This window comes from Chlorocebus sabaeus, chromosome 23 (genome assembly GCF_047675955.1).
Source record: "Chlorocebus sabaeus isolate Y175 chromosome 23, mChlSab1.0.hap1, whole genome shotgun sequence".
In the NCBI taxonomy this organism is placed as follows: domain Eukaryota; kingdom Metazoa; phylum Chordata; class Mammalia; order Primates; family Cercopithecidae; genus Chlorocebus; species Chlorocebus sabaeus.
This window is the reverse complement of record NC_132926.1, coordinates 47,904,006-47,929,956: the sequence shown is the minus strand read 5'-3', so window position 1 is coordinate 47,929,956 and position 25,951 is coordinate 47,904,006. Positions and strand designations below refer to the sequence as shown.

The 25,951-nt window shown below is 50.3% G+C and overlaps 1 protein-coding gene across 1 annotated transcript in view; it reads left to right on the top strand.

Moving 5' to 3' along the window:
* The window catches only part of TCF7 (transcription factor 7), a 33,427-nt gene extending 15,726 nt beyond the window's left edge, over window positions 1-17,701 (top strand). Inside the window, 9 exon segments of the mRNA XM_008014423.3 lie at window positions 7,667-7,772; window positions 8,565-8,652; window positions 11,751-11,870; window positions 12,262-12,424; window positions 12,534-12,641; window positions 13,137-13,185; window positions 14,335-14,407; window positions 15,726-15,894; window positions 15,896-17,701. Of these exon segments, the coding sequence (XP_008012614.2) occupies window positions 7,667-7,772; window positions 8,565-8,652; window positions 11,751-11,870; window positions 12,262-12,424; window positions 12,534-12,641; window positions 13,137-13,185; window positions 14,335-14,407; window positions 15,726-15,894; window positions 15,896-16,066 (1,047 nt within the window). The 3' untranslated portion in view covers window positions 16,067-17,701.
* The last annotated feature ends 8,250 nt before the right edge of the window (window positions 17,702-25,951 follow it).

Genomic DNA, 25,951 nt, shown 5'->3' with positions numbered 1-25,951 from the left:
GCAAAGAAGGAAAGTCAGAACTGGAGGGGCTGTGCCAGGGGAGCTGGGCCAAGGGCTGAGACCAGCCTGCACTGTGCTTCCCAAGCCACTGCCCTGGCATGGCATGGCCCGGGTGTCTGTCCAAAAGAAGGGGTGCTTTTTCTAATTAGCACAAATGCCCTATGTAAATTTATGGCAGCCCTGATGTTGACTGGTCATTCTGACTCCCAAAGTATTGCAGGCAGGAGAGGACAGGGGTAGGAGGAGGCCAAAGGGTCTTAGGTACCAGGTAGGATGTCCTGAGTCCAAGTAGTGGCTCTAGCTCCTCCCAGCTTCCTAACCTGTATGCTGCAGTGGCCCTGTGCCCAGCCCCAGCCAGGGTGCCTTATTTAGTGCAGCCACATTCTCCCTAAACACTGGCTCACACACACCTCCCACCCTACCCGCACTGGACTCAACTTCAAGGGCCCAGCTCTAATACATTCCATATAAATAACTTAGGGCACAATCCCAGACCACAGGAAGGACAGGACAGATGAACAGTCAACTATAGCGTAGTGGATCGGTGCTACAGAAGGAGCTGGGGATGAGGGAATGGCAAGGGACCCCTCCTCAGATAAGGAGGGTAGGATAGACTTCTAGGAGGAAGTCTCATTTATATGAGTCCTGAAAGATGGATAGGAGTTTGCCAAGCCAAGTAGTGGAAGAGTGCTCCAAACAGAGGGCTTTTCCTAGAGCCAGTGTCCCCACGTGGCTATAGCACAGAGTGAGAAGGGGAGAATGAGGCTGGCACCACTGAAGACCTGGAGAGCCCATAAAGGGCCCTGGCACTGACCTGGTAGAGGAAGGGCTGTGGGGCCACAGCTGACTTTCTCACCTCACTGAGCCCTGCTTCCCACACGTGTGAAATGGGAAGAATACATCATGCCTGCCTCAAGTGGGTTGTCACACATGGCATTTATGTTAGTCAGTGTCACCTCTGTGTGCTTGGCAAACAGAAGCGTAACCATAGCATAGTAACCATAGCCCACCTTTCTGTCTGGTCAGCCTTTGCCCTGGAGGCAACACAAGGCTCAAGGTGGGGATCTGCCCTTCCTTCCATCAGCTTTTCCCCAAGGCCTCTCCCAGCTCCGGACCAGCCTTCAGGAGCAGCCTTCCGCTTGAGGGACCTGAGGGAAGAAGTCACAGCCCACAGCCCTGTGGCTAAGGACGGGGCATGCACAGGTTCTGGAGGCACCGGGATTCTAGAGGTCTTCATGCAACAAGCCTGCTGAGTGCAGAGCCCAGACAGACAAAGAGATGCTAACAAGCAGACCCTGCCTTCCAGGACCCCCAGGCTAACCTCTGCTGGCTAGGCTGGTGGCACCCCAAGCCAGGTCATAGGCCTTTCCACAAGGTGACCCTTAGACTGAGGTCAGGATGAGAGTGGGCCAGCCTGGCCCAGAGCAGGAGGAAGTATGGAACATTGCAGGAGGAAGGCACCTGGGCCAGAGGAGCAGGCGACATGGCTGTGCCGTGGTGAGCAGGGGCCATGGCTGGGGCCTTGGGGCCATGCTCAACTACTGCCACCAGACAGGCTGCCAGTGTAGGCAGAACCCCCATCCCAGGGGTCCTAAAACTTGTTGGAGCATTTTTTGGGTTAGGGAAGCACTGGTTCTGGTCACCCTGACCAGCCAGGCTGAGAAAGGGAGAGACTGAGTTTAGAACTGGGACAGTGTCCTGGGCACAATAATCATGGGCCCTTTGCACTGTCATGGGTGTCCTTTGCAGTGTCGTGGGTGTCGTCCCAGCTCTGCCACTTACTAGCTGTGTGACCTTATGCCTCAGCTTCCCCATCTGTCAGGTGGGCATATTAGTTGTACCTAAATATCAAAGGTCTGTGTTAGGAGTATCTGAGTTCAACTCTGCACGGTGCTCAGAACTCTGCCTCACACATGGGAAATGCTCCGCTCACATTAGCACATGCTTTTCTGTAGGCCTGAAGCATTTTTTTGCCTGGCACATAATAGGAGCTCATAAATACGCCCTGACTGAATGGTACCAATAGTGACCAGCTGAGCATCCTGATCTCTTGGGGGGCTCTTTCTGCTGGCACAGTCCCCTGCCACTGGGAGGCGTTCTTGGGAGGGCCTTAACAGGCCTCACCTATCCCCTACCCCCACAGGCTTGAGGCCAGAGGAAACAGCAACTTTCTTCGCTGGGAAAGTGTTGTGGGGCTCAAGCATTTGGGGGTTTTCAGAGTCAACCGTCAGAGGCGAGGGAGTTTCTCTGCTGGCGGTGGCAAGGGCTGTCAGCGTGCACACAGCCTGCGAGCAGACCGCTGCGGTCTGCAGGGAAAATGCCGACTGTGTTTATTTTTCACCTGAGCCTGCAGGAAGTTGGGGGGGTTGGGGGGTGGTGGTGAAGGGGGATGCCAAGCCAGGCCCAAGCTCGACTTCAGAACAGAGGAGAACTACCTCAGGAGTCTCCCGTTTCCACTTCCTCCTGCCTGGCCTTGCCTGGCTCTCTTCTGGACTCCTGCCTGGCAAACAAGAGGGCATGCTGGAGCACCTGAATGAGGAATTCCTAGCCATGGGCTAAGGAAATAGTTCAAAAGGGTGAGGAGCCCCTGTGGGACAGTGGACTGGAGTGGCCTGAGGAAGTCTTTGAGCAGTAAGAGCAATGCAGTGGCAGGAAGGACCACCTTTGCTGGGAGTGAGCCCTGTCACCAGGCATCCAGTAGAAGGCTGGACAGGCACTGGTGGGACAGAGATGACTCTCAGGGTAGCCCTGGGGTGTCTGGGATGGTGGGGGAGACAGAGGGGCAAAGGCAAAGAGCAGGAGTCTGGGGTTTGCTGATCAAGCAGTATGGACTGCTGGTGAGGCATCAACGCATTTAAACATCCCAGCATGCTTTGAGCACTTACTGTGCACCCAGCTCTATGTTTGGTACTCTGCCCTCAGAGGGTGAGGGCAAGATGAAGGTGTGCCATTGAGATGCTCAGGGCCTGGTGGGGACAATCACCCTAGGCCTGCCTCCTTCCATTGAGGGCTGGGCACAGTCACCATCAGGGGGAGCAGGGGAGGGGGCCTCCAGTCACCGGGTTTCCCATATACATGCCAGGCCCCAGGTGACCCCACCCTGTTGTCTAGGCAGCCTGGCCCTGAGACAGCCTTGTGCTGAGGCCCTGGAGTGGGACGTTCCACTGGGCGAGGGGGGACATGGGTGCCAGGCCATGTGCTGGACAGCTTCCCCTGGCTCCTACCACCAGGCACAAAGAGGGCTGGAGATTGAGGCTAAGAGGCAGCCTGCATGAATGTGGGAGGGACTGGCCAGGCCCTTGATGCTCTGCCCTGGAGCCCTGGCCACCCCAGGACCTCCAGCTGCCAGTGAGTTCTCTGCCCCACCCCTGCCCATCCAGCACTTCTCCTGTGGTCTGACAGCAGACTTCTGTTTAGTGCGTTTTTTTCCCAGTTCCCAAGGAAGGCTGGTAGACAGAATGAGACCACAGCCTGCCAGGCAACACCCCGTAACACTGCCCATCACATGTATATGTACTAGGCCAGTAGCTGTAGACTGGTCTGGATTCTCTTGGAGGTTTCCTAGGCCCAGCCTGAGCTGTGCTGCAACCTGGGGCTCAGGTGGCAAAGCTGGACCTGAGCCAGGCCTAGCATGGCCAAGGAGGGTCAGCTCTGGCCTGCCCGCTCCTGGCAGGAGGGCTCTCCATGGCTTCCCGGCCAAAACTCCTGTGGGTAGTTTCTCGGTAAACCACCCACTCGCAGGGGAAGGGGAGTTTACTGAGAAACTTGCCATGGAGCCATGCTCTCACTACCTTGGATCAGAGCCCCAACTCTGGGCAGAGCAGAGACTCTGGGACTGTCTTCCAAGAGCTGGCACCATGGACCCCTGGCTCAGCTCCTTAGGCTTCCGTGCCTATTCTGCTAGCCAGGCGTTTGGTCCATCCCAAGGGTCAAAGAGCCAGAGCCAAGGCTGGATGGCAAGGCCTCCTCTGAAGCAGGAGCTTAGACTCGAAAGCCCCCCATACTCCAGGCATTTGTGCCCTAAGGTGGTGAATGGTGGAATGCTTTCTGGCAGGATCCAATGTTCCTGAAGGAGTAGGCCCTGAGGCTCAGTCTCCGTGCCCTCAGCTGTCACGAGGCCTGGTCAGGGCTAATGCTGTCTGGCTGGCTGGTGCTATTCTAGGAACCTGTTAGGATAAAAACGCTCCAGGGGTTTCCAGGAAACTTCCTACTTTAACAGGCCCTTGGCTCCTTCTCCCTGGAACTTTAGGACAGAGCAGAACTTTTGCATCTGTGACCAATGAGGTGAGTAGGACTGGTATTCTCATCTCCATTTTACAAGGAGAGAAAATGCAGCCCCAGAGAAGGGATGAGACTGGCCCAGGACCCTCTAGTAAAAGGTCAGTGAAAAGGTCAACAAGCCTAGAGCCGGGCTTCCCAACCTACCTCACATCATGGCACACTTTCAAAATTATCACTGGAGTAAATGAAGAAGGATGCTGGAGGCTAAAGCACCCATGGGAAGTCCCAGGCATTGTGAACAAGGAAGAGAGTAGAAGGTGCTGGAGTTACAGAGGCAGCAGGGGCCAGATCATGTAGAGCTTTATTTATTTGAGACAGCATCTCGCTCTGTCACCCAGGCTAGAGTGTAGTGGCACAATCACGGCTCACTGCAGCCTCGATCTCCAGGGCTCAAACGATCCTCCTGCTTCAGCCTTCTGAGTAGCTGGGGCTACAGGCATGTACCACCATGCCCAGGTTAGTTATTTTTATTTTATTTTCAGTAGAGACAGGGTCTTGCTATGTTGCTCAGGCTGGTCTTGAACTCCTGACCTAAAGCAATCCTCCTGCCTCAGCCTCCCAAAGTGCTGGAATTACAGGCATGAAGCCACGGTGCCCAGCCCACAGAGAACTTTGTAGGCTCCAGGTCAGGAGATACCGTGGGAAGCCACTGGAAGCTTCAGGCAGAATTGACATGATCTCATTCCTGTTGCTGCTGGATTGAGGACTGGCGGAGGGACAGGAGAGAAGCAGGGGTCTATGGAGGGGGCTGCCGCAGTCATCCAGGTGCGAAGTGATGGTGGCTTAGACTGGGTGGGGGACAAGGAAGAAGGAAGAAGTGCTGGGATTCTAGATGCATTTAGAAGGTAGAGCATTAGGATTTGCTGACAAATTGGACATGGAGTATCAGAGAAGAAGAAGTCAAGGATGACTCCAAGGTCTTTAGTCTGAGCAGCTGAAAGGATGGAGTTGCCATTAACTGAGGAAGACAGGGAGGAGCGTTTGGGGCAGGAAGTCAGAGGTTCTGATCTGGATATGTTGAGTTTAGGGGGCATTTCAGACCACCAAGTAGAGCTGAGTAAGCATTTGGAAGTAGAGTTCCCAGAAGTGGGGCTGGAGAAGAAATGTGGAATCATCACATGAAGATGTTTAAAGCTGTAAACCCAGATGAGAGGAAGATGGGAGCCAGAAACAAGGTCAGGAAGGAGTGGTCCATGAAGCTGGTGGACTATCAGGCAGTGTGGCATTCTGCAAGCCAAGTGAAGAAACTCTTTCAAGGAAGTGGGAGAAACCATTGTGTCTGATGCTGCAGAGAGGTCGCGTAAAATGAAGACTAAGAACTGACCATTGAGTTCAGGATTGTGGAAGTCATTGGGACTTTGACAAGAGTCATCTGGTGGAGGGATGGGACAAGAGACTGGCTGGGTTGAAGGCAGAATGAGGGCTGAGAACTAGGGGCAGTGAATGGGGACAGGTCTGCTGAGGTTTCTGTAAAAGGGAGGAGGTGGTACCTGGGGGAGGATTTAGAGATGGGAGAAATGGCAGCCTGTTTGTACCCTGATGGGAAAGATAGGGTTTACAAAATGCATGACACAGTCCCTGGCATGTGGCAGGTACCAGATACCTGAAGGAGTTCACATGTGTTCACACACCCTGCAGCTGCCCCAGCCTCTCCTCTTCCTTGCCAGCCATCTATAGGGACATCCGCCCCTGTCTGCCTGAGGAAAGGAGGAAGCCTGGGAAGCCCTGTTATGTAAGGCTCCTCCTGGTGGGCAGATGGATGAGCAGGGCCCTGACAGGTGGCAGTGTCAGCACCTTCCCCGAGACCTGAAGGGAAGGGTGAAGCCTGTAGCCCGGAGGCAGGAATGTGAGGAAAGATGCCAGCAACAGGGCTGTTGCTGGCAGGTGTGGGAGCCTGTGCCCAGCTGGGAGCTTCATTCCTTGGCTACAGTGGGGCTCATACCCAGCCTTCCATCTAGACTTGCCCTGGGCTTCTAATAACCAAGTGCCAAGGGACTGTGCCAGGCCCCCTCACCATGAGCCACCCTTCTCCAGGCCTGGTAATAAAGGGGCCATGAACCCTATTCACTACTAGGAGAGATGCCTGAAGCTCTTATGGAGTCTGGCTAAATTCACCCAGTCAGGAATTGCACCCACAGAGTGGGGAGGAAACCAGGCCACAGCCCCTTATTACTGACTTGCCCCAGAGATGTCTCGTTTCCTCTGTGCCAGGGGTCAGTGATCACTCATCCATGCTCCCAGCCAACAGCAGCCCTGCAGATGGGCTTTTCAAAGTGGGAAGTTGAGCCTTGGTTGCAGAAGATGTCTCCAGGGCCCTGACCCATGCAGATGTACACTGAGAATACTGTAGAGCTGGGCCTTGGCCCTGGCAGTGACTCCCTGCAGCCAGGTCTCCCTGGGGAGCCCCTCCTTCCAGTCTGCTGACTGAGTCATCTCTTGATAGAGCAATGCAACTAATGTTAAGAGTCTTGGCCAGGCGCAGTGGCTCACGCCAGTAATCCCAGCACTTTGGGAGACCAAGGCGCGTGGATCACTTGAGGTCAGGAGTTTGAGACCAGCCTGGCCAATGTGACGAAACCCCATCTCTACTAAAAATACAAAAATTAGCTGGGCATGGTGGTGGGTGCCTGTAATCCCAGCTATTCGGGAGGCTGAGGCAGGAGAATCGCTTAAACCCCCAGGAGGCGGAGGTTGCAGTGAGCTGAGATCGTGCCACTGTACTCCAGCCTGGGCCACAGAGTGAGACTCTGTCTCAAAAAAAAAAAAAAAAAAAAAAAAAAAAAAAAGAGAAAAGAAAAGAGTCGTGCGGTGCTGAGGAAGCAGGAAGTACAGGGGCTGGGCAAGGTTGGCCCTGGAGGAAGCCAGGCCCCATCTCCCCTGAGTTAAGGGATTGAAGAGGGCCCTTCCCTGTGTCAGAAAATCCTGTTAGGCCTGAGCTAAGACAAATGGTCAGAGTCAGAATCCCCAGATTGGGGGCTAGAGGAGGAGGAAAAGAAAGCTCCAGGCTGTGCTGGGGTAGGCCTGGGTCCTCAGGCCATGCCCTGCTTTAGAGGGCTGGAGGCTGTAAGCAACCCCCAGACAAGCCAAACCTGAGATGAGGAGGCCAATAAGGGTTTTCTGGACAGAGGAGATGCACCTCCAAGAACTGAGTGCCCAGAAAGACCAAGAGGCTTTCTAGGGGGTGGGACTGCTTGGGCAAAGTCTTAGGGGCTAGTGGGCAGGGGCACTGGACATGGTGACTTGAGTGGTATCCCCTTCCCTGAGGCTTGTGGTTTTGGCCACCACTACTTTTCTTTGACAGCTGGGCTTTCTGCACACCCTCACCCCAGTGCCTTCCCTCCCTCAGGACTCTCCACACTCACCCACTCTCCTTCTCATTTTTCAGCACAAGGCCAATCAGCCCCCCCATGGTGTCCCCCAACTCTCTCTCTACGACCATTTCAACAGCCCACACCCCACCCCTGCACCTGCGGACATCAGCCAGAAGCAAGGTACAAGCCTGGGATGGGGAGGGGCCCAGTGAAACCAGAGCCTAAGGGCTAAGACCCCGGCTTCTGAGATCAGGTAGCTGGGTCCATTTTATAACTGGAGAACCTGGGGCTGTGCAAACTAAGGGCCCAAAGAAAATTCCAGAAAGGTGGACTGGGGGTATGAGGGCACCAGAAGACTGGAAAAGGGGGTGCTAGGTCAAACTGTGAAGGCTTCAGGTTGAGCTACAAGCCTAAATCTCATGGGTGACCTCGCTGCCAGTATTGCAGCATTGCTGAGAACTGTAAAACTGTAGCCTTTCCTCCCCTCAGTGAGAAAATGGAAAGTGGTGGTTGTGACGGCTGATTCACCTCAGCCTCAGGCAAAGTCATTCTGAAATCCCTCATTGTCAGCTGTGGGAAACCTGCTGACTCAACCCTGGGGGGCAGGTGGAGCCTTGGCTCCCCAGGCTGGGTTCCCCTAGACCAGGGGCCTACCTCCTGCCCAGAAAGCCAGGCTGGAGTCCCCCAAGCAGAGATGCCCCAATGCCTCCATGCCTGAGTGACTTCAGCTCTGCCTACTGGCCCCCTAACGTCTTAGGCAAGTCACCCCAGCCCTCTGCCCTGGGTTCCCTTGTCTGTCAAAAGGGCACTATTATCACACTGGGATCCTCCTGAATAAACCAGTTTATGTCCGGTCCTCTAGCAAAGCTGGTGGGATCTTAAGGCCCCTGTAGGAGGCTCTAGGTTGCAGTAACTGCTGATGTGGCCTGCCGGGTCAGGCTAGCCCACTCACTCAGCCTTTCTCCTCTGCAGTTCACAGGCCTCTGCAGACCCCTGACCTCTCTGGCTTCTACTCCCTGACCTCAGGCAGCATGGGGCAGCTCCCCCACACTGTGAGCTGGTGAGTGGGGGTCCAATGGGAAAGGGGCACCGTGTGCTGGTCAGACCAAGAACTGCCTGCCTTTCCATTTCCTCCTCCATCCCTCTTGGCTGGCCACCCTGCTGCCAGCTCTGTTTAGATGCCAGAGGCTGGCCAGCAACTCTGTCCTAAACCTGGCTCCGAGCTAGGGGTCTTCATGTACCCTTGGCCTGCATTCCCCAGGTAGCCTGACATACTCCCTTTGGGGAGGCAGGAGAGCTGCTCCCTGGTCCCAGCCCTGTCTCCCTCAGTGTCCAAGAGGTCCCCTTGGATGGGAGAACTCTGGGCTGCTAAGGGACCTCCAGGGCCATATGCATATGTGAAGAAGAAAGGTGGGCCCGAGCAGGGCGGGGACAGCATGAGTGGCCACCAGAGAGGCTGCTGCTTCTCAGCTCACTGTCCTCAGTGCCTACTGCTTTTGGTCCTTTCCTTGACTGGGCTGGTTGAGGGGCAGTGTCCCTCCCTGTGGTGCCTGCTTGAGCCCAAGCCTCTGACCAGCCTGCTTGGAGAGTCTTAAGGCTGGGCCAGGAAAAGAAAGCCTGGCCTCCTCAGCCAGTAGGCCTGACTATGGGCCAAAGGGCCTGTCCTCAGCTGGAGCTGGGCCTTGGCAGGCTACTTGGCCCTTTACTCATCAACGATAGTGTGAGCTGTGCAGGTCTATAGCCTATTTCAGAGAGCTGGACTGCGGCAGTCACCCAGCAGCAGGAAAACTTGACTTCCCAGGGAGATCATGCAGGCCAGAGGCCCAACCTGCGGCCCACTTGCCCTTTACCCATGGTCAGCACCCTCCTCTGTTCCAGATTCTCCTTGGACAATCCATTCTGAATACAAATCAAGACTACTCCCATGAATACCCCTAGGATCAAGGTGTAGCAAGATGCTCGAGAGCCCAGCCTTACTGGACTAGACCAGAGTTCCGTGGATGCAAATCTTTAGGCCAGTCTTTCCAAAACATCCCCTAGGCCAGCAGTGCTAAAGTCTAAGAGACTTGAGTAGATTTTACCTACCAAGGCTGTAAGGAGGCGACTTTAGGCAGCCCTGTGCTCTCGCTTCCACCCGGTAGCACTTGGCTGTGAGGAAAGAAGTGGGGGTATTTTCGCCATCTTTCCACTGAGCCCTGCTGTGTGCCAGGCAGGGTTCTGGGCACCAGGGAAGTCGGCACTGCTGAAGCTGACTGATCCTTAGGTCCCTGCCCTCTCAGAACTCAGTCTACCTAGTGGGCAACCCAGGCAAAAACCAGACAGTTATAGGGCACTCTTGGTAGTGCTCTGGTTAGGGACTGTAGGAGCCCAGAGGGGTACCTCATCCAGCTTGGAATCTCAGGGATTTCAGGAGAAAGGGTCACTTAGCCATGGAAGACCTGAAGGATGACCAGGAGTTGAAGCAGGCAAAGTGGTGCAAAACAATCCAGTGTTAACAGTGGCTGCAATGGCCCCAGGACAGGTATCAGCCCTATACCGTCAAAGAAACAGAAGCAGGCTGCTAAGCTGGGCCCCAGAAGAAGGATACCGTTTCCATTCCTCAAGCACCCATACAAGTTTACAGAGGGAAACAGGTGCAGCACAAGCTGCCCTCTGGTGGCAGATGCTTGAAATTCCAGCAGAGGCCCATCTGTCTCACAGGATGGGTCAAGGCCTGCCTAGCAAGGTAGGGAAGTCCTTCCCTGTGTTTGGCCAGCAGCCAGACTGCTAACAGCTGTCTCTCCCAACCACAGGCCCAGCCCTCCTCTCTACCCCTTGTCCCCTTCCTGCGGATATAGACAGCACTTCCCTGCCCCCACTGCAGCCCCTGGCGCCCCCTACCCCAGGTGAGTCCCCTACACTGCAGCCAGGCTCCTGCTTCCTGTTGCCCAGGCTTCAGTGCCCACACAAGGCCATGCCCGGGCCAGTGCTTGCCCTGTGTTAGTCGTTTGTCCATCTGTCCGTCTGTCATTTTGCAGCCCCCTGCTGTCCTGTGCCTGAGAATGAAGCTACTGCAAGTGCCAAGAGGCCTCAGCCCGGGCCACACCATGCAGCAGAGCCCCAGAGGCCAGGACAGTACATGCATACGTGGCTCACCCCTTGTGCAGATGTGTGTGCACTCACCTCTGTTCATCCCTACTTAGGAGGACTCTCCTGGGAATCCCCTGAGCTCTGCCCCAAGCTGAGACAGCACCTTTTACATAAGTCCCCAACCTCTGACCCTTAGGGGCTGCTGGCTCAGGCATAACACCTGTGCAAGCAGTAAGGGGCAGAATGGTCTCCATAAAACAGCAAGAAAGTGAAGTGGGAGGTGTGTGTACATGGATCCCTTCACTTAGGTTGCTCCCTCAGTGACAGACTCAGTGCCAGATATGCAATGGCAGGGGATTCCACAGACATTTCTAGCCCACTGGAGCACACAGCCCAGTATAGCAAGTGTAGACATGGCACCAGCAGCTTAATGGGCCAGCTGAGTGATGGGGAAGCAGGCCTGATGGGTCAGGGAGAGCTTCATGGAAAGAGTAATACATCTTTTGCGAGAGGAAGACAAGGGAACGGCCATTATTGGGGCTGACTGGGAGTGGAGAGGGACAGGAAGCAGAGGGGAAAAGAAGGGGCTAGAAACAGCAGCAGGATGCTCATGCAGGGCTGTGCAGGCCCTTGGGAGCAGCCTGGGTTCTATTGTGTGGATGCTGGGGGAATTTCAGCAGGAGCAAGTCAGGAACATTCAGGTGTTTTTAATGGTCACTCTGGCTATTGGGTGGAGAGAGGCCTGGAAGGGTCAAGCAGGAGAGGGATGAGGCCTCACAGGGCAGCCACAGGCTCCTGAGGCTGGGTTGGTGGGGGAAGGATGTGAGAAGGGGACAGATTCAAAAGCTACTTGGGACCTATGTAGTAACCACCTGAATGGCAATCTATGTAGATTTTTACAGTGTGTCTGTGTAGTGTGCTGGGAGCAGGTATTTGTATTTATCTCTGTGTACTTATGTCTAGGCCAGTAGGGGTAGAGTATCTGTTCACCTGTGTCCTCCAGTCATGTACTATGCAGGGGCCTCCGTGTGTGTCCAAAGGTCTGGCCCATAATTCTTGGCTCAGTGTTAACTTTCTTCCTGCCTCCAGGTTCACCCACCCGTCCTTGATGCTAGGTTCTAGTGTACCTGGTCACCCAGCAGCCATCCCCCACCCGGCCATTGTGCCCCCCTCAGGGAAGCAGGAGCTTCAGTCCTTCGACCGCAACCTGTGAGTGAAAAGACAATGATGGCAGGGGGTGTCGTCAGTGAGGATACACATGCCTCCCCATCAGGCCTGAGGATTGCCACCAGCTCCCTGGCCAAGCTGTTTGTGCCTCTGGCTACATGTTTTTGATCCTCAGAAGTAGGAGGGGGTGGGTGGGATGGGGAACAAGGATTTTTCTGAGCCAACAGAGGAGGGGCTCAGAGACTATAGTATCCCTGTAAGGAACAGTTACTTAGCTGTCTGCTCACCCATTTGGGGGCAGCTAGAAAAGATTCCACTTAGAAAACTCTGGTATCATACACTTATGCACACACTAGGCCCACACTAGAGGAGGAGGCTGCCATTAGGTGGGCACTCAAGGGGCTCCTCAGCAATCTGGATTTGTGCTCCTCAGGAAGACACAAGCAGAGTCCAAGGCAGAGAAGGAGGCCAAGAAGCCAACCATCAAGAAGCCCCTCAATGCCTTCATGCTGTACATGAAGGAGATGAGAGCCAAGGTCATCGCAGAGTGCACACTTAAGGAGAGTGCTGCCATCAACCAGATCCTGGGCCGCAGGGTAAGACCATGGGCAGGTGGGCTGGCAGGGATGCTCCCTGACCCTCTTCAGCCTGGTGCAGCCTGCTGACTCCCTGATGCACCCCACCTGTCCCCCTTCCCTGTTGCAGTGGCATGCGCTGTCGCGAGAAGAGCAGGCCAAGTACTATGAGCTGGCCCGCAAGGAGAGGCAGCTGCACATGCAGCTATACCCAGGCTGGTCAGCGCGGGACAACTACGTGAGTGGCCAGTGACACACAGCAGGGGTGGGAGGGGACCCTCCAGATACTATGCCCCAGGCCACAATCTCAGCAAGGAACGCAGAACTACTGTCCTGAAGGCACTGATGAGGAAGGGCATGGAGGGTCTAAGGCCTCCCATGGCTGCCTCAGAAGAGGACAAGCCCACATCCTATTCTCCACTCCAGAATATGCTCACACATGGGCTGTTACCCAACATTTGATTGGGCCACATGGGCAGAAGGGGAGAAAAGGGTCTGGAAGTCACCTCACCTCCCTCCATTCAAATTGGAGACCAGAATGGGGTACGGGAAGAGCTTCTAAATGCACTCCATAGCAGCCTAGCAAGAACAGCAATCGAGAAACACCAGCATCCCCAAGGTAGGAGGGGCCTGTATGCCCAGAATCCCAGAGGTACCAATGCTAGGCAGCAGGCTATGGGTATCCCAGTGTCTGCCTCCCAGATCTGAGCATCCTTCCTTTTGTTCCCTGCAGGGGAAGAAGAAGAGGCGGTCGAGGGAAAAGCATCAAGAATCCACCACAGGTGAGACCTTCCCTCAGCAGAAGTGGAGGCTCCTCTCCATGTCCCCATTTTAAGAGCAGCCCTCCTCTGACCCAAAGGGAGGAGCACGGTACCCAGCCAGGAGCCTTCAGGGCCTGGGGCCTATGAAAATAAGACCTGCATCTCACAAGTCAAATTCCCATGCAAGAAACAGCTATATTATACTAAGTCCCAGGGAAACTCAGCAGAACTGGCTTCTGCTGGGTAGAATTGGGTAGACGGTGTATTCCTCTGCCTTGCACCCATGACCTTTGCTAGCTCCACTCACCAGAGAAACTAGCAAGGAACTGACTATGGTTTGATGCTTAGCCCAAACAATGTCCTGGCTAGTTCTGCTGAGATTGGGAGAGGCTGAGCTAGGCCCCATGACTAGGCCCAGTAGTCACACAGCCTACTGGCTGGAGCCTGGCAATTTATCACCCCTACTTCAACATTTTTCATGGCAGTGCAAAGTGCTCTATGTAGAGAAGCCCACACTCTGCTGCAGGCCTCCTTCCTGTGGGTGAATTCCTGCCCCTCTGGTAACTTAGCGACTCTACATCCCTGACCTTCTCAGATGTGCTGTCCCCATACAGGGAAGCTGGAGGCTAGGACTGGGACAGAGCAGGGCAGAGTTCCTAGCCCTTTTTCCAAGGTAAAGAATGGGCCCTTCCTTCCATCCGCAAGTGAACAGGCATAAGGTATAGCCTTCAGCGTTATCTCTTGAAGGAATGTAGGTCAAGAATGAAGAAAAACTGGATAAAATGGGTAGGGGGTTGGGGAGGAGGTGGGTGGCCCTAGGGCAGAAGAGGCTGGATCTCCATGGTTTCCTTGGGCTCCTCTGCAGCCTCCATGCTGCAAGGACCCCATAAGCCACAGAGATAAGCCAGACTGACAGGACTCCCTCCCTCCCATTCTTCCCACTGCCTCTACTGCGTAGCTGGGTGCCCACCTTTCCTGATATCTTGGCTCTGGGCTCTTGGGCTCCCACTGGGGCTGGCTGTGCCATGGAGAGGCCCACTCTGCCTATGGGGGCTGTAGGGTGTCTATAACTGGCTAACACTGATGTCACTCTTCTTTCTGGGCCCTGCTCTGCCCCGCTGCCTGCTCGCCCTCTGCCCTGCTCTGCCCCTCTGGCATGGCTGTGAGCAGACCCTGGCTCGCCTAAGAAATGCCGTGCTCGCTTTGGCCTCAACCAGCAGACGGATTGGTGTGGTCCGTGCAGGTGGGTTTGTCCCCACCATCGTTCTCCCTTTGCTTTAAGCTGCTTCCCTGACTCTGCACAATTTCCACTGGGCCTGCAGCCCACTCCTTTGGCCCCTCAGCCCACTAGCATACTCAGCAGACTGGGGAGCCCAGGCCTCCTGAGAATAGTAGTAAATACTGAACACAGTGTGTGGAGAAGAACGCTTGGGTCTAAGTGCAGGAGGAGTGGAAAGAAAGACAGAATGTTCCAGAAAGGAAGGACAGACTCAAGAAGGTAGCTCTGATGCCAGTGGGCCTAGCAGGTCCTCAGCAAACAGACAGCTCAAACACCACTAAGGGGGCCTGGAGCCCATTCTCCCAGGCCTCAAAGTCATGGCCCATCGGCTCCCTCACTTCCTCTTCAAGATGGGATCCCTGCCTGTACCATCCTGAGCCCTTAATCTGAAAAAACAAGGTGACGACACAGAACCATCTGGTTGCCAGGCAACCATGTGACTTGCTATCTTGTACCTACTGAGACTAAAGGGCTGAAGAGGCTGGGGGAGAGAAGCCAGGGTACCCTGGGCTGTCTGAGGGAAAGGGCCCACGTGTTTCACCATACAACAGAGAAATACTTGTGGTTGTGACAAAGTTTACCCAACAAGTGGTTAAAGTTTCCTCAGTCAGTTTCAGGCCAGGCCTGGCAGGGCTAATACCGAGGGTACTCCAGGCAGTAAGGCCAGTGGCTCTAAGGAGCACTTATCCAGCCCCTCAGTGTATCCACCACACTCCCTGTCTAAGGGTAAGGAGGAGTGGAGTTTGGAGTGTGTCTGTGTACCCACATATATATGCAGAGTGGGAAACAACCCTGTCTTCAGAGGAAGTTCTATTCCATTCATTCCATCAGAGACAAACTGGCCCAGAGAACTCAAGGATGGTAATGGACAAGAAGAGTCACTGTCCATGTCTTCTTCTCTAGCCCAACCTGAGGACTGGGATGGCTGGGCAAGGAAGCCATAGGCATTGCGGCCCCTTGCCTTGGTGCAGATCTGAGTCCCACAAACACACCTGGAGAAGCTCAAAGGCCGGGACTGGGAGATGACTCCCTTGGAAGACAGGTGACAGCCCACAGGCCTAGTGACAGAAGGCCCCTGTGCCACCTTGTGGCTGTTCTGGGAACTGCACCTGTCCTAGGTCTGGGCCAGGCCAAGCAGAGTGGTACACTGACTTACCACCCAAGTCACGGGAAGAGAGGACAAGAAATCAGCCAGGCCTGTGCAAAGGCAGCACTTTTTGGTTGTGGTGTATGACTATGAATTCACCCTCTGTTTACAGATAACTCTCTTCACTATTCCTAGGAGGAAAAAGAAATGCATTCGGTACTTACCCGGAGAAGGCCGCTGCCCCAGCCCCGTTCCTTCCGATGACAGTGCTCTAGGCTGCCCTGGGTCCCCAGCTCCCCAGGACTCACCCTCTTATCATCTGCTGCCCCGCTTCCCCACAGAACTTCTTGCTAGCCCTGCGGAGCCGGCACCTACATCCCCAGGTCTCTCCACTGCTCTCAGCCTCCCAACCCCAGGGCCCCCACAGGCCCCCCGCAGCACCCTGCAGAGTACACAGGTACAGCAACAGGAATCTCAGAGACAGGCAGCCTAGCAGGCACAGGACACCTGGCCTCCTCCAGGAGCCTACCCCCTGAGAGAAAGCAACAGAGACCCAGATTGCATGAAAACCAACCAGGGGTCCTGTTAACTCCGTCTCAGGGTTCAGACCCTGAAGATTCCAGAGGCTGCAAAATTTCCACCTGAACCTGAGGCCATCGATTCAAACTGCTCCAAGTGGTAGGAATCAGATCTGTGTTGTTGTGTCATCTAATTAAGGGAATCCCTTGTACCTGTGGCTGCCTGCATCTATTCTTTGTACCATCTGTCTTGCCAGCCAGAAGCCTCTGCCTCTCTAGCTTTTCTGCTCTAGGTTAGAGATGGGCTGAACTGAGCCTAGCTACCTTCTCTATCCATCTCCCCCATCCCCCACTGCCACACCCTCCCCATTCATGGACCAAGAATGACCTGGTTTGTCAAACAGCCACAAAGCTCAAGATGACAACTCTTTTAAGGAAATGGAGAAGCTCTATTTGTAAAACAAAACCAGCTGCTACTCATAAGTTGGACCAGAGGAAGCCTCTTAACCATGTTCTCAGGAGCTTGCGAGAAGCAGGAAGGGGAATGGAATAGGTTGTTTAGGCCTATCAACCTAAGCAACAGAAATAACCTGACACTACCTTATCAGGCAAGTTGGGGAGCGGGGGTGTATCTAGCTCTATTTCAAATTATTTGGAAGTGTTTCCTGAGAAACTCACCGGCCTAAGAAGCTCTGATACCAAGGCCCCAGGCTTGTCACTAGCAGCGCAGTCAACAGTTCAAAGTAGTCATGGCCCAAATCCAGTGTGCACCCCTCCCCACTCACAGAGCCTTTTCCACAGTTCCATTTCCAGTTTATCTATGGCAGTCCAGCCAACTCCTGGGCAGCTGTGAGATGGCAAACCCAAAACCTCACGACAGCCAGAGCCTGTTTTCCAGCATTCAGTCCAGACCAGCTCCAGTTTCCCCATGGGGCTGCGGGACAGAGGACCATTACAACTAGATCAAGGAGCCCAGAAAACCTCCAGTAGTCCAAACAGGTTTTCACCATAGCCTACTTTAACCCATTTTTGAGCCAAGCTTCAACCCTGAGCCTTGAAAAACAAGTCTTTTTTTTAATTTAATTTTTGTTTTTTGCCTCCTTCTCATCGTACGTAGCCTGAATCCAAAGAAAAAGGGCTGCCTGGCCGGGTGCGGTGGCTCACGCCTGTAATCCCAGCACTTTGGCAGGCCGAGACAGGTGGATCACCTGAGGTCAGGAGTTTGAGACTAGCCTGGCCAACATGGTAAAACCCTGTACCTACTAAAAATACAAAAATTAGCCGGATGTGGTGGTGTGCGTGTGTAATCCCAGCTACTCAAGAGGCTGAGGTGGGAGAATTGCTTCAATCCGGGAGGTGGAGGTTACAGTGAGCCAAGATGGCGCTACTGCACTCCAGCCTGGGTAACAGGGAGAGTGTGTCTCAAAAAACAAAAAAAAGAGGGCTGTCCATGTACTTACACACCCCTCAAAAAAAGCCTTTAGTTCCTACTTTAGCCACTGGTTTCTCAGAATCCAAAGATCACATATTCTAGTGTAACACTGCAAGAAGTCTTGAGAAAAAGATTGTAGTGTTCAAAATATTTTTGCATTGTTAATACATCATCATAGAAAAACTTTTTTAAACAAGAGAATAAAGATACTTTTTACTGGATTTGTTTTTCAAAGCCTGACCCTGAGGAATAAGTTGTTTCAGTAACAGAGCACGATATTATTTCCTTTTCTTCTCCACAGTTAGGAAACTTGGAGTTTGTTCCCTATGGTGCATATGTTCCCAAACCTCCAGCCTGCAGAAACCAGGGATTACACTTGTCATCTCCCCTAAAGGGGTGTGGCCCCTGCCTGCCTCACCCCTGAGAGCTAGGCCTATACTCCTAAGCTTTGCTCTCTTAGCCCCCAATCCCCCCAGTGATGCAGACCCCACAATGATGCAGGCCAGCCTGCTCCCCAGTGCTCATATAAAATAGATCAGTTGGTAACTGCTGTCCATAAAGGCTGAAAAGAGAATCCAACCTGAAATAAGGTACACATGACCACTAGGCTCCATTTTCCTCTGAGGGCAGAGAGAAAAGAAAACATTCCACAAGTGCATATCCTATTTCAAGGAAAACAAGAGCAAACAGGAGTCTTTTATAACCTATTAGCACCACAAAATCCTAAAGAAGGATTTTTTAATAGCACCCTCTAAGACACAAAGTATTTTTCATATTTTCACACAAGGCTTTCAGTTTGATAAATCTATAACCCACTTTTTAAAAAGTCATACACACTGTTGGTGGACACGAGAGCCACCATATCCACTTTATTTTTACATTATTCGTATACATTTAGGGGGTACAAGTGCAGCTGTGTTACATGGATATATTGTGTAGCGGTGAGGTCTGGGCTTTTAGTGTGCCCCCCACCCAGAGAGTGTACTGTGCACGTAAGTAGTGTACGTTGTACTCAACAGGATTTCATACCTCATCCCCTTTCATCTCCCACCTTTTGAAGTCTCCAGTGTCTATTACTCCATTCCGTATCCATATACCATGTGTACTCACTGTGTAGCTCCCTACAACTCACTTTTTACATGACAGTTTCCACCAAGCACACTACTGTCTTCCAGAGACCCATCATGAATGTAAAAGGTGTCATGAAGGCACCTCAATGAGTCAGTCAACAAGTAGATGATGAATGTCAGGCAAGAGGTATTTCACATGGGACAGCCAGTGGGCCACCATCATGCATTGTCATTGTCATTCCACTGAGTTCTATTTTTTGGATTTTGTATTTAAAGATATTTATAAAGAAAGTCATCTTTCAGAGCAGTGTCTGTTTAAAGTAGGCCACTGGAAGTTGTAACCCCAGACTTGCTGCTTTTGCTTCTTTCTGAGAGAGTGCTAGAGGACACTAGCCATTCTCTGGACATCTGTCCCATTTTAAATAATTCTGTTCTGGCTACTGGCCTAGTTGTTTTAAAAAAAAAAAAAAAAAAAAACCTACATTCTAACCAGGGCTTATGCAAATGCAAGACCAGGTTGCTACATCTGATTTGGTGTCTCACTTAGAGTACACAGGGTACATGAACAATGCAGTCTTTGTGTCTTGGCGGGGAAGCCTTTGGCAACTCTTGTTTAAATCAGATCAGCTTTTTTTTTTTTCTTTTCAGTCTGACTTCATAAACTCAGATCCTCTCAAATCACCCTGGTGCATTCCTATGAGGCCAGAGGGTGACTTGAGATTGCAACCTCAAGTTCAACTTCTAATACCACACCAGGCCCCCTTCACTGCCAGCTGAGAACCCACCCTGTTTCCTGAGACACTGTAAGACAAGATACCTTAGCCTCCCTTCAACATTTCCAGACAACTAGCTGACCTGCAACTTGGGTGAAAGATGTTCGTCCCTCCTTTGGTACAGCTGCTCCCCATTTTGTGCTCAGTGGATATGGTGAGGGTTCAGCCCAGCAAGCAGACAAAAAGCTTATGTCTCCCAACCTGAAGGTGTCTACTTTAACAGAACCCCATGGCTGGACTCTCTTCTGACATGTAATTATCTTTTGAATGGCTCCTGTGGTCTCCCGTTCCTTCTGGCTGTGGACCCCGCACAGCTGGCTCAGAAGCACTGCTCCCTAGCTTTGTTCAGTGTACAGTAAGCCTGGCCAGGAAGGCCACAAGTAAAGGGAAGCGCAATAGTTCTTTATATCCCATTCCAGAGAGGAAGAAAGGGAATCAGTTTCTGCATCTGCTTCTCAGAAAACAGCACAAAAGGGGCAAGGGTAACAAGGCCATGTTAAACAACTACTTAGGACTGTATGTCAAAGTAGAATTTAAGACCCAAATCTAGTTAATTGTATAAAAAGGCTAAGTTGGCTTTTCTTCGATGTTAGAAAGGCTGCTTTAAGTGTGACTCTCAGATCTCTTCAGAGCTTTTTTTAAGCTCTTCAGGGCTTTAAGAGTTCACCAAGGGTTTTTGAAACAGCTGCCCACCCAAGCAGACCCTGGTTGTGTCAACTCCCCCAATCCCAACTTACTGTGATAACCTTGTTCCAAATCTCAAATCACCCTGTGGGCATCTTTCAAATTCAGTCTCCTGAGCTCTTCTCTAATGGTTTGGAGCTACTAACAAACCATTACTGGCAGTGAGCATCTGAAAATACTCAAACAGCAGGGAGTTTGAAAACAGGGAACACAGATGGTGGGGATGTTCTCATACAGTCCCCTAGAATAAAAGCCTAGCTCAGGCCAGGAAGGATTTTCAAGCTCTTAAAGATAGCATGGGATTAGGCATGTTAATTGGAAAGGGAAAACTTACATCCTGGGGGTGGAACTATCCTATCACAAGCAGTCCTCACAAGGTAGGTCACTATTGGTAAGGGATGTTTCACTTGTGGAGACAAGATAGCAGCTGTGAATTATGTGGGAGATAGCCCAGGCCGACACTTCTTTCATATTCACCAGGGGCTTTGGACCAAGTCTTCCTTTTTCATTCAAGTGTTCTCATTCTTTTATCTGAAACCTTGTTCTTTCAGGCATGTGCAATGTCAGGAAGCAGGGTGGGGGGCTTGGGGAGGGAAGAGAAAAAGCCAGGTTCCACTCACCAAAAAAGAAAAAAGCCACTCTGGAAACCCTGCTTAAGTACTTCAGGATACAGAGTACAGCTTCTCTATTTTCCCACCCCTTTCCGTAACCTTCCTGGAACAGAAAAGTCTGCAAACCAATTGAAGAAGGCAAAGAATTAGAGGTTGTGAAATGGTATACTCAGGAAAGGACAAATATGAATTTTCACCAAATAGGTGGGAGGTATTCAAAGTGAGAGCACTTTAATGAAATAAGCTGATCCTCAGTGTGCAATAAGAGGCTGCTATACAGCAGGTTGAAAATTTAAAGACATGACATATCAGAAGGTCTGAATATACTTAAATACTTCCAGAAAATTTAAAGTTGAGGATATCAGAGGTCACAAGAACTACAGATGTGGAAGCAGACACTGTTGTGAGCAACTACATTCCTCCCATAGAATGCTGCTCAATACTGGTACACAGACCAGAGGTAGCCAGCAGTACACAAGACTGCAAGGCAACAAGTACATTATCAATGAATTAGCCATCTATCACTTAAACCATGTTCCGCATTGGAAGTGTGTCAAGCAAGAGCACCTTTGACAATACTTTTCTGCCACCACCAATGATCATCTCCACTGACACATACTTCATCTTGATATGCACAGCCAGTTCTCTTACTCATTCTCTTTGACCATTGGAGGTAGTGATTTTTAACAACAGTAAACAAGAAAAAGTCATCAGGACTCTTTAACTGTAAAACCCCCAACATTCAAAAGACTAGTTTAGTTCAAGAGCAAAAAAAAAAAAAAAAAAAAAAAATTAGAATTTAGCTCACACACTCAAAATTGCCCTGCCTAATGTGAGTCTGATGAATAAATGCTGATAAAATACTACCGAGTGTCAGCAAAGTACTATCACTAATCCTGCCCTAATTTCTCTTTACAGTCTATATTCTCAGGGAAATGTACCAACACCCAACCTTTTGCTGTTAGTTCCTAACTGAGCACTGCTTTGTCCTCACTTTGGCATCTCTCCACCCCCAAACAAATCCAACTTGATTCTTAAAACCAAGTTAGATTCACTTTACAGAACCTTTCCTAGCAACTTTCAGCTCTGTAGCCCCTCACTGGCTCATTAATCTTGTTCTGTCCAGAAACACTTTTTTTTTTTGAGACGGAGTCTCGCTCTATCGCCAGGCTGGAGTGAAGTCAGTGGCGCGATCTCGGCTCACTGCAACCTCCGCCTCCCAGGTTCAAGCAGTTCTCCTGCCTCAGCCTCCCGAGTAGCTCGAACTACAGGCGTGTGCCACCACGCCCAGCTAATTTTTGTATTTTTAGTAGAGATAGGGTTTCACCATGTTGGCCAGGCTGGTCTCAATCTCTTGACCTCATGATCCGCCCACCTCAGCCTCTGAAAATGTTGGGATTACAAGCGTGAGCCACCAAGCCTGGCCCAGGAACATTTTTATTAGAGTTATCCACTCCCTCCCAGCAGTATTTGTGCCTTGTCGCCTGAACTACACCAAAAGCTCCCAGCTCCCAAGAGGGAAACCATGTCTAATGCTTCCTATCAAGGAGAAGCCAGGAGCTACACTTTAAGGATTCAGCCATTTTGTAAGCTTTCCCTTTGCTTGCAGTCTTCTTATTCTTGACTTCTTCCTAGCTTAAAAAGTTATACACTGGTTTCAAATCCAGATAATTAAAGATTAACTTTTCAAATCCTCAAACAACTTTGTAGGGAGAACATTTACTTGGTTGAGTCTTTCCTACCAGAATGTACACTGAGCTTTAGAAAAGGAAAAATTGGTGGGTGCTGTGGCTCACATCTATAATCCCAGCACTTTGGGAGGCTGAGGCAGGAGGATCTCAAGCCCAGCAATTAGAAAACAGCCTGGGCAACATGGGGAGACCTCATCTCTGTAAAAACAGTTTAAAAATACCAAAAGTAGCAAGGCATGGTAGTGCACACATGTAGTCCTAGCTATTCAGGAGGCTGAGGCAGGAGGACTGTTGCAGCCCGAGTTCGAGGCTGCAGTGAGCTGTCATCACACCACTGCACTCCAGCCTGGGCGGCAGAGGTGAGACCTTGTGTCTTAGAAGAATCAAAAAGCTCTTCAGGCTACTCTGGGCACACTGCCTATGGGGTAGTCCTGCTCTGCAAGGAGCAGTTTAAAAAAATCTTCAAAAGGTAATGGTGGCAAGCAAAAGTTAAGCTTGTAAAGGGTGCTTAGAGAAAGAGGTCTGCTGCTCTCTCAATTATCTCTTTTTTGGTGGAAACCACTTCATATTCCCAAACTGCCTTATTAACAGCCTAGGCAAATTAATTTAAACGAAATTTATGTTGGGATCAGAACACAGCCCATAGGATTGGCCAATTTTTAAGTAAACTGAAAGATCATGTGATTTGGAATATCTGCCTGCCCTAAGTCAGATGCCCACAGTGACTCACTGTTACTATCCTCCCTCCCCAGCTAGTTTTAAGCTCAGCATTACTATGATGTCATGTTACAGGGCTGCAGTTACCTGTCCAACTAAGTCACAATACAGCTTTTGCTTAATTCCAGGAGCTGGTATATTCTGACAGCTGTAGAGTAAAAAGTCACAGCTATAATCTCACATAAGGAGCTACAGGATGATTTTGTGAATCTTTGAGAAAAAAATAAGAACTGTAAAGCAGTATCTATTTTGTATATCAAGAATAGATTAAGGCAAGCTAACACATGGCCCTTCAAAAGAGGAACTTGCTTCTGCAACTTAAGAATTATTAGGGCTGTGTGCGGTGATTCACGCCTGTAATCCCAGCACTTTGGGAGGCTAAGGCGGGCAGATCACAAGGTCAGGAGTTTGAGACCAGCCTGGCCAATATGGTAAAACTGCATCTCTAATAAAAATACAAAAAAAATTAGCCAGGCATGTTGGCATGTGCTTGTAATCCCAGCTACTCGGGAGTCTGAGGCAGGAGAATCACTTGAACCTGGGAGGCAGAGGTTGCAGTGAGCTGAGATTGCACCACTGCAGTCCAGCCTGGGCGACAGAGTGAGACTGTCTAAAAAAAAAAAAAATTTTGAGGGGGCACATCTTTATGACAATGTTAAGGAGAAAGTAATAAGCTAACATTCAGGAAGGTTTTGGTTTACTTTTAGATCACAAGTGACATAATCAATGAAAAGGTGAGAAGCCAAAGGACTGTGATGGAGTCCTTGAAAGGACTTCATCATTAAAAGCAGCACACTGCAGAAAGCAGCATGCATTTTGTTGACAGAGGAAACTGAAAAATATTCTTCAATCACCCAAATCTGCCAAATACCTTCTTCCTCTCATTCTCTTTCCTGGTGAAATAAAGGGCATTTCCTAATTAATCCCTAAGGTTACTTTATCAAGAAGGGTTTTCTTTCCTTTACTACTATAACAGTAACTAGAGAAAGTCTTCATAATTCATCAGTAACCACTCTCCAAACCAAGGCTATTACCAGCTATTACCAAGCTCTCCCCTCTCATGCATTAAAACTGCTCTTCTTGTTTTCATTATACCCTGTACCTGCATTTCACAAGGACCTTTCACTTATGTTACCTATATTGAAATTCATGGAGTAGTGCTACTAAATACAACTTAAATCCTGCTGTCAAGTGACTTCCAATTAAGTCTTGGAACTAATATAAAACAGACTGCACTAGATCTATAAAACCATAGTACCTACTATTTCCAACTTGCCCAAGGCCATGCAGACACTAAAATGCCAGCCTCAAGGTATGACTTAATGCCACAATATTAGTTTAGAAGAATGGTTGAGAAGAGAGTAGCCAGAAATGAGTGGAGTTTTGAAGATTGAGGTTTGGCTGCTGTGATAATGAGAAAGGACCACTCACTCCAGGTGAGAGCCTAGAAAAGTTCTAGTAGATATATTAAAGGAATAGTGGGCATACAGCAGGGAACAGGAAAAAGGAAGGTACGAAAAGAATACTGCAACCGGACTGAAAAGGGCTTCTTAATACCATGTCTATGATTTATTTGGGTCCATAATGGTCACAAATGGCATATTTTCTCTTGGATCTCTATTAATGTAAAAATTTAAGATTACCAGGATTTTTTGTTGTTTGTTTAGGGACTACAGAAAATCAAGAAGGAAACAAAAATTTAAATTACTACTATATTATCTGTCCATCCAATCTTTCTGAAAGATCCCAGTATCCTTTAAATATGGATAGTGACATTATTTACTTATATAATTCTAACAACTCCTGAGTATTATACAGATCAAGTGGTAATAATAACAAGCTCCAGTTTCTTAGAAGGTGATACTTCCTTTACAAGTTAAACATGGCATAAAGCAGTAATCCTGGACCTTCAGTGAAGATTTGTCATAATACTGCTAAGGATACTTTCGGTTTGCTTTTGAGATAAGGTCTTACTCTACCGCCTAGGCTGGAGTGCAGTGGTGCAATGCCAGCTCACTGTAGCCTCGACCTCTCAGGCTCAAGCAATCTTCCCACCTCAGCCTCCCAAGTAGTTGGGATCACAGGCATGCACCAAATGACTGCTTTTTTTTTTTTTTTTTTTTTTTTTTTGAGAGACAGGGACTTCCTGTGTTGCCCAGGCTGGTCTCGAACTCCTGGGCTCAAATGATCCTCCTGCCTTGTCCTCCCAAAATGTTGAGATTACAGGCATAAGCCACCATGCCCAACTGCTAAGGATACTTGAGGTGGATAAGGTTTTTGCAGAACTTGATCTTATAGCAGGAATTGGTAGATGAGACAATTCAGCTAGGACTGTACACTGCTACCTTTCCCACTAAAACCAGGACAAAGAGAAAACAAGCTTATCTCCTAAGAGTAACAGGAACCAGGAATCCAAAAGTAGTCACAGGGGTTGGCAAACATTTTCTGTAAAATGCCAGATAGTAAAATATGTTACTTTTTGGTCAAATACAGTTTCTGGTGTGTGTGTGTGTGTGTGTGTGTGTGTGTGTGTGTGTGTGTGTGTGTGTGTGTGTTTGTTTTAAACAACCCTTTACAATGTAAAAACCATTTTTAGCTCAAAGACTACAAAAACAGGCTATGGGCCTGATTTGACCCACACATGTTATAGTTTCCTATCTCTGGTACAGACAACAAATTGGAATTAAGTGAGACAACATATGGGACTTAGGTGAATCTGGGACAAATGAAAGGTGAGATGAAGGCAAACTACTGTCAAGGGATGATCTGAGCCTCAACAATTCAGTGAATGTGAAGAGAAAACAAGATTACATAGGAATATAGATGTCAACTGGAAAAGGAAGGAGAAAAAAAGGGAGCACAAGGAAGAAAAAAAAATCAAAATTTCTGAGCCAAACCATCAAAAAAAACTTCATTCTATTGTAG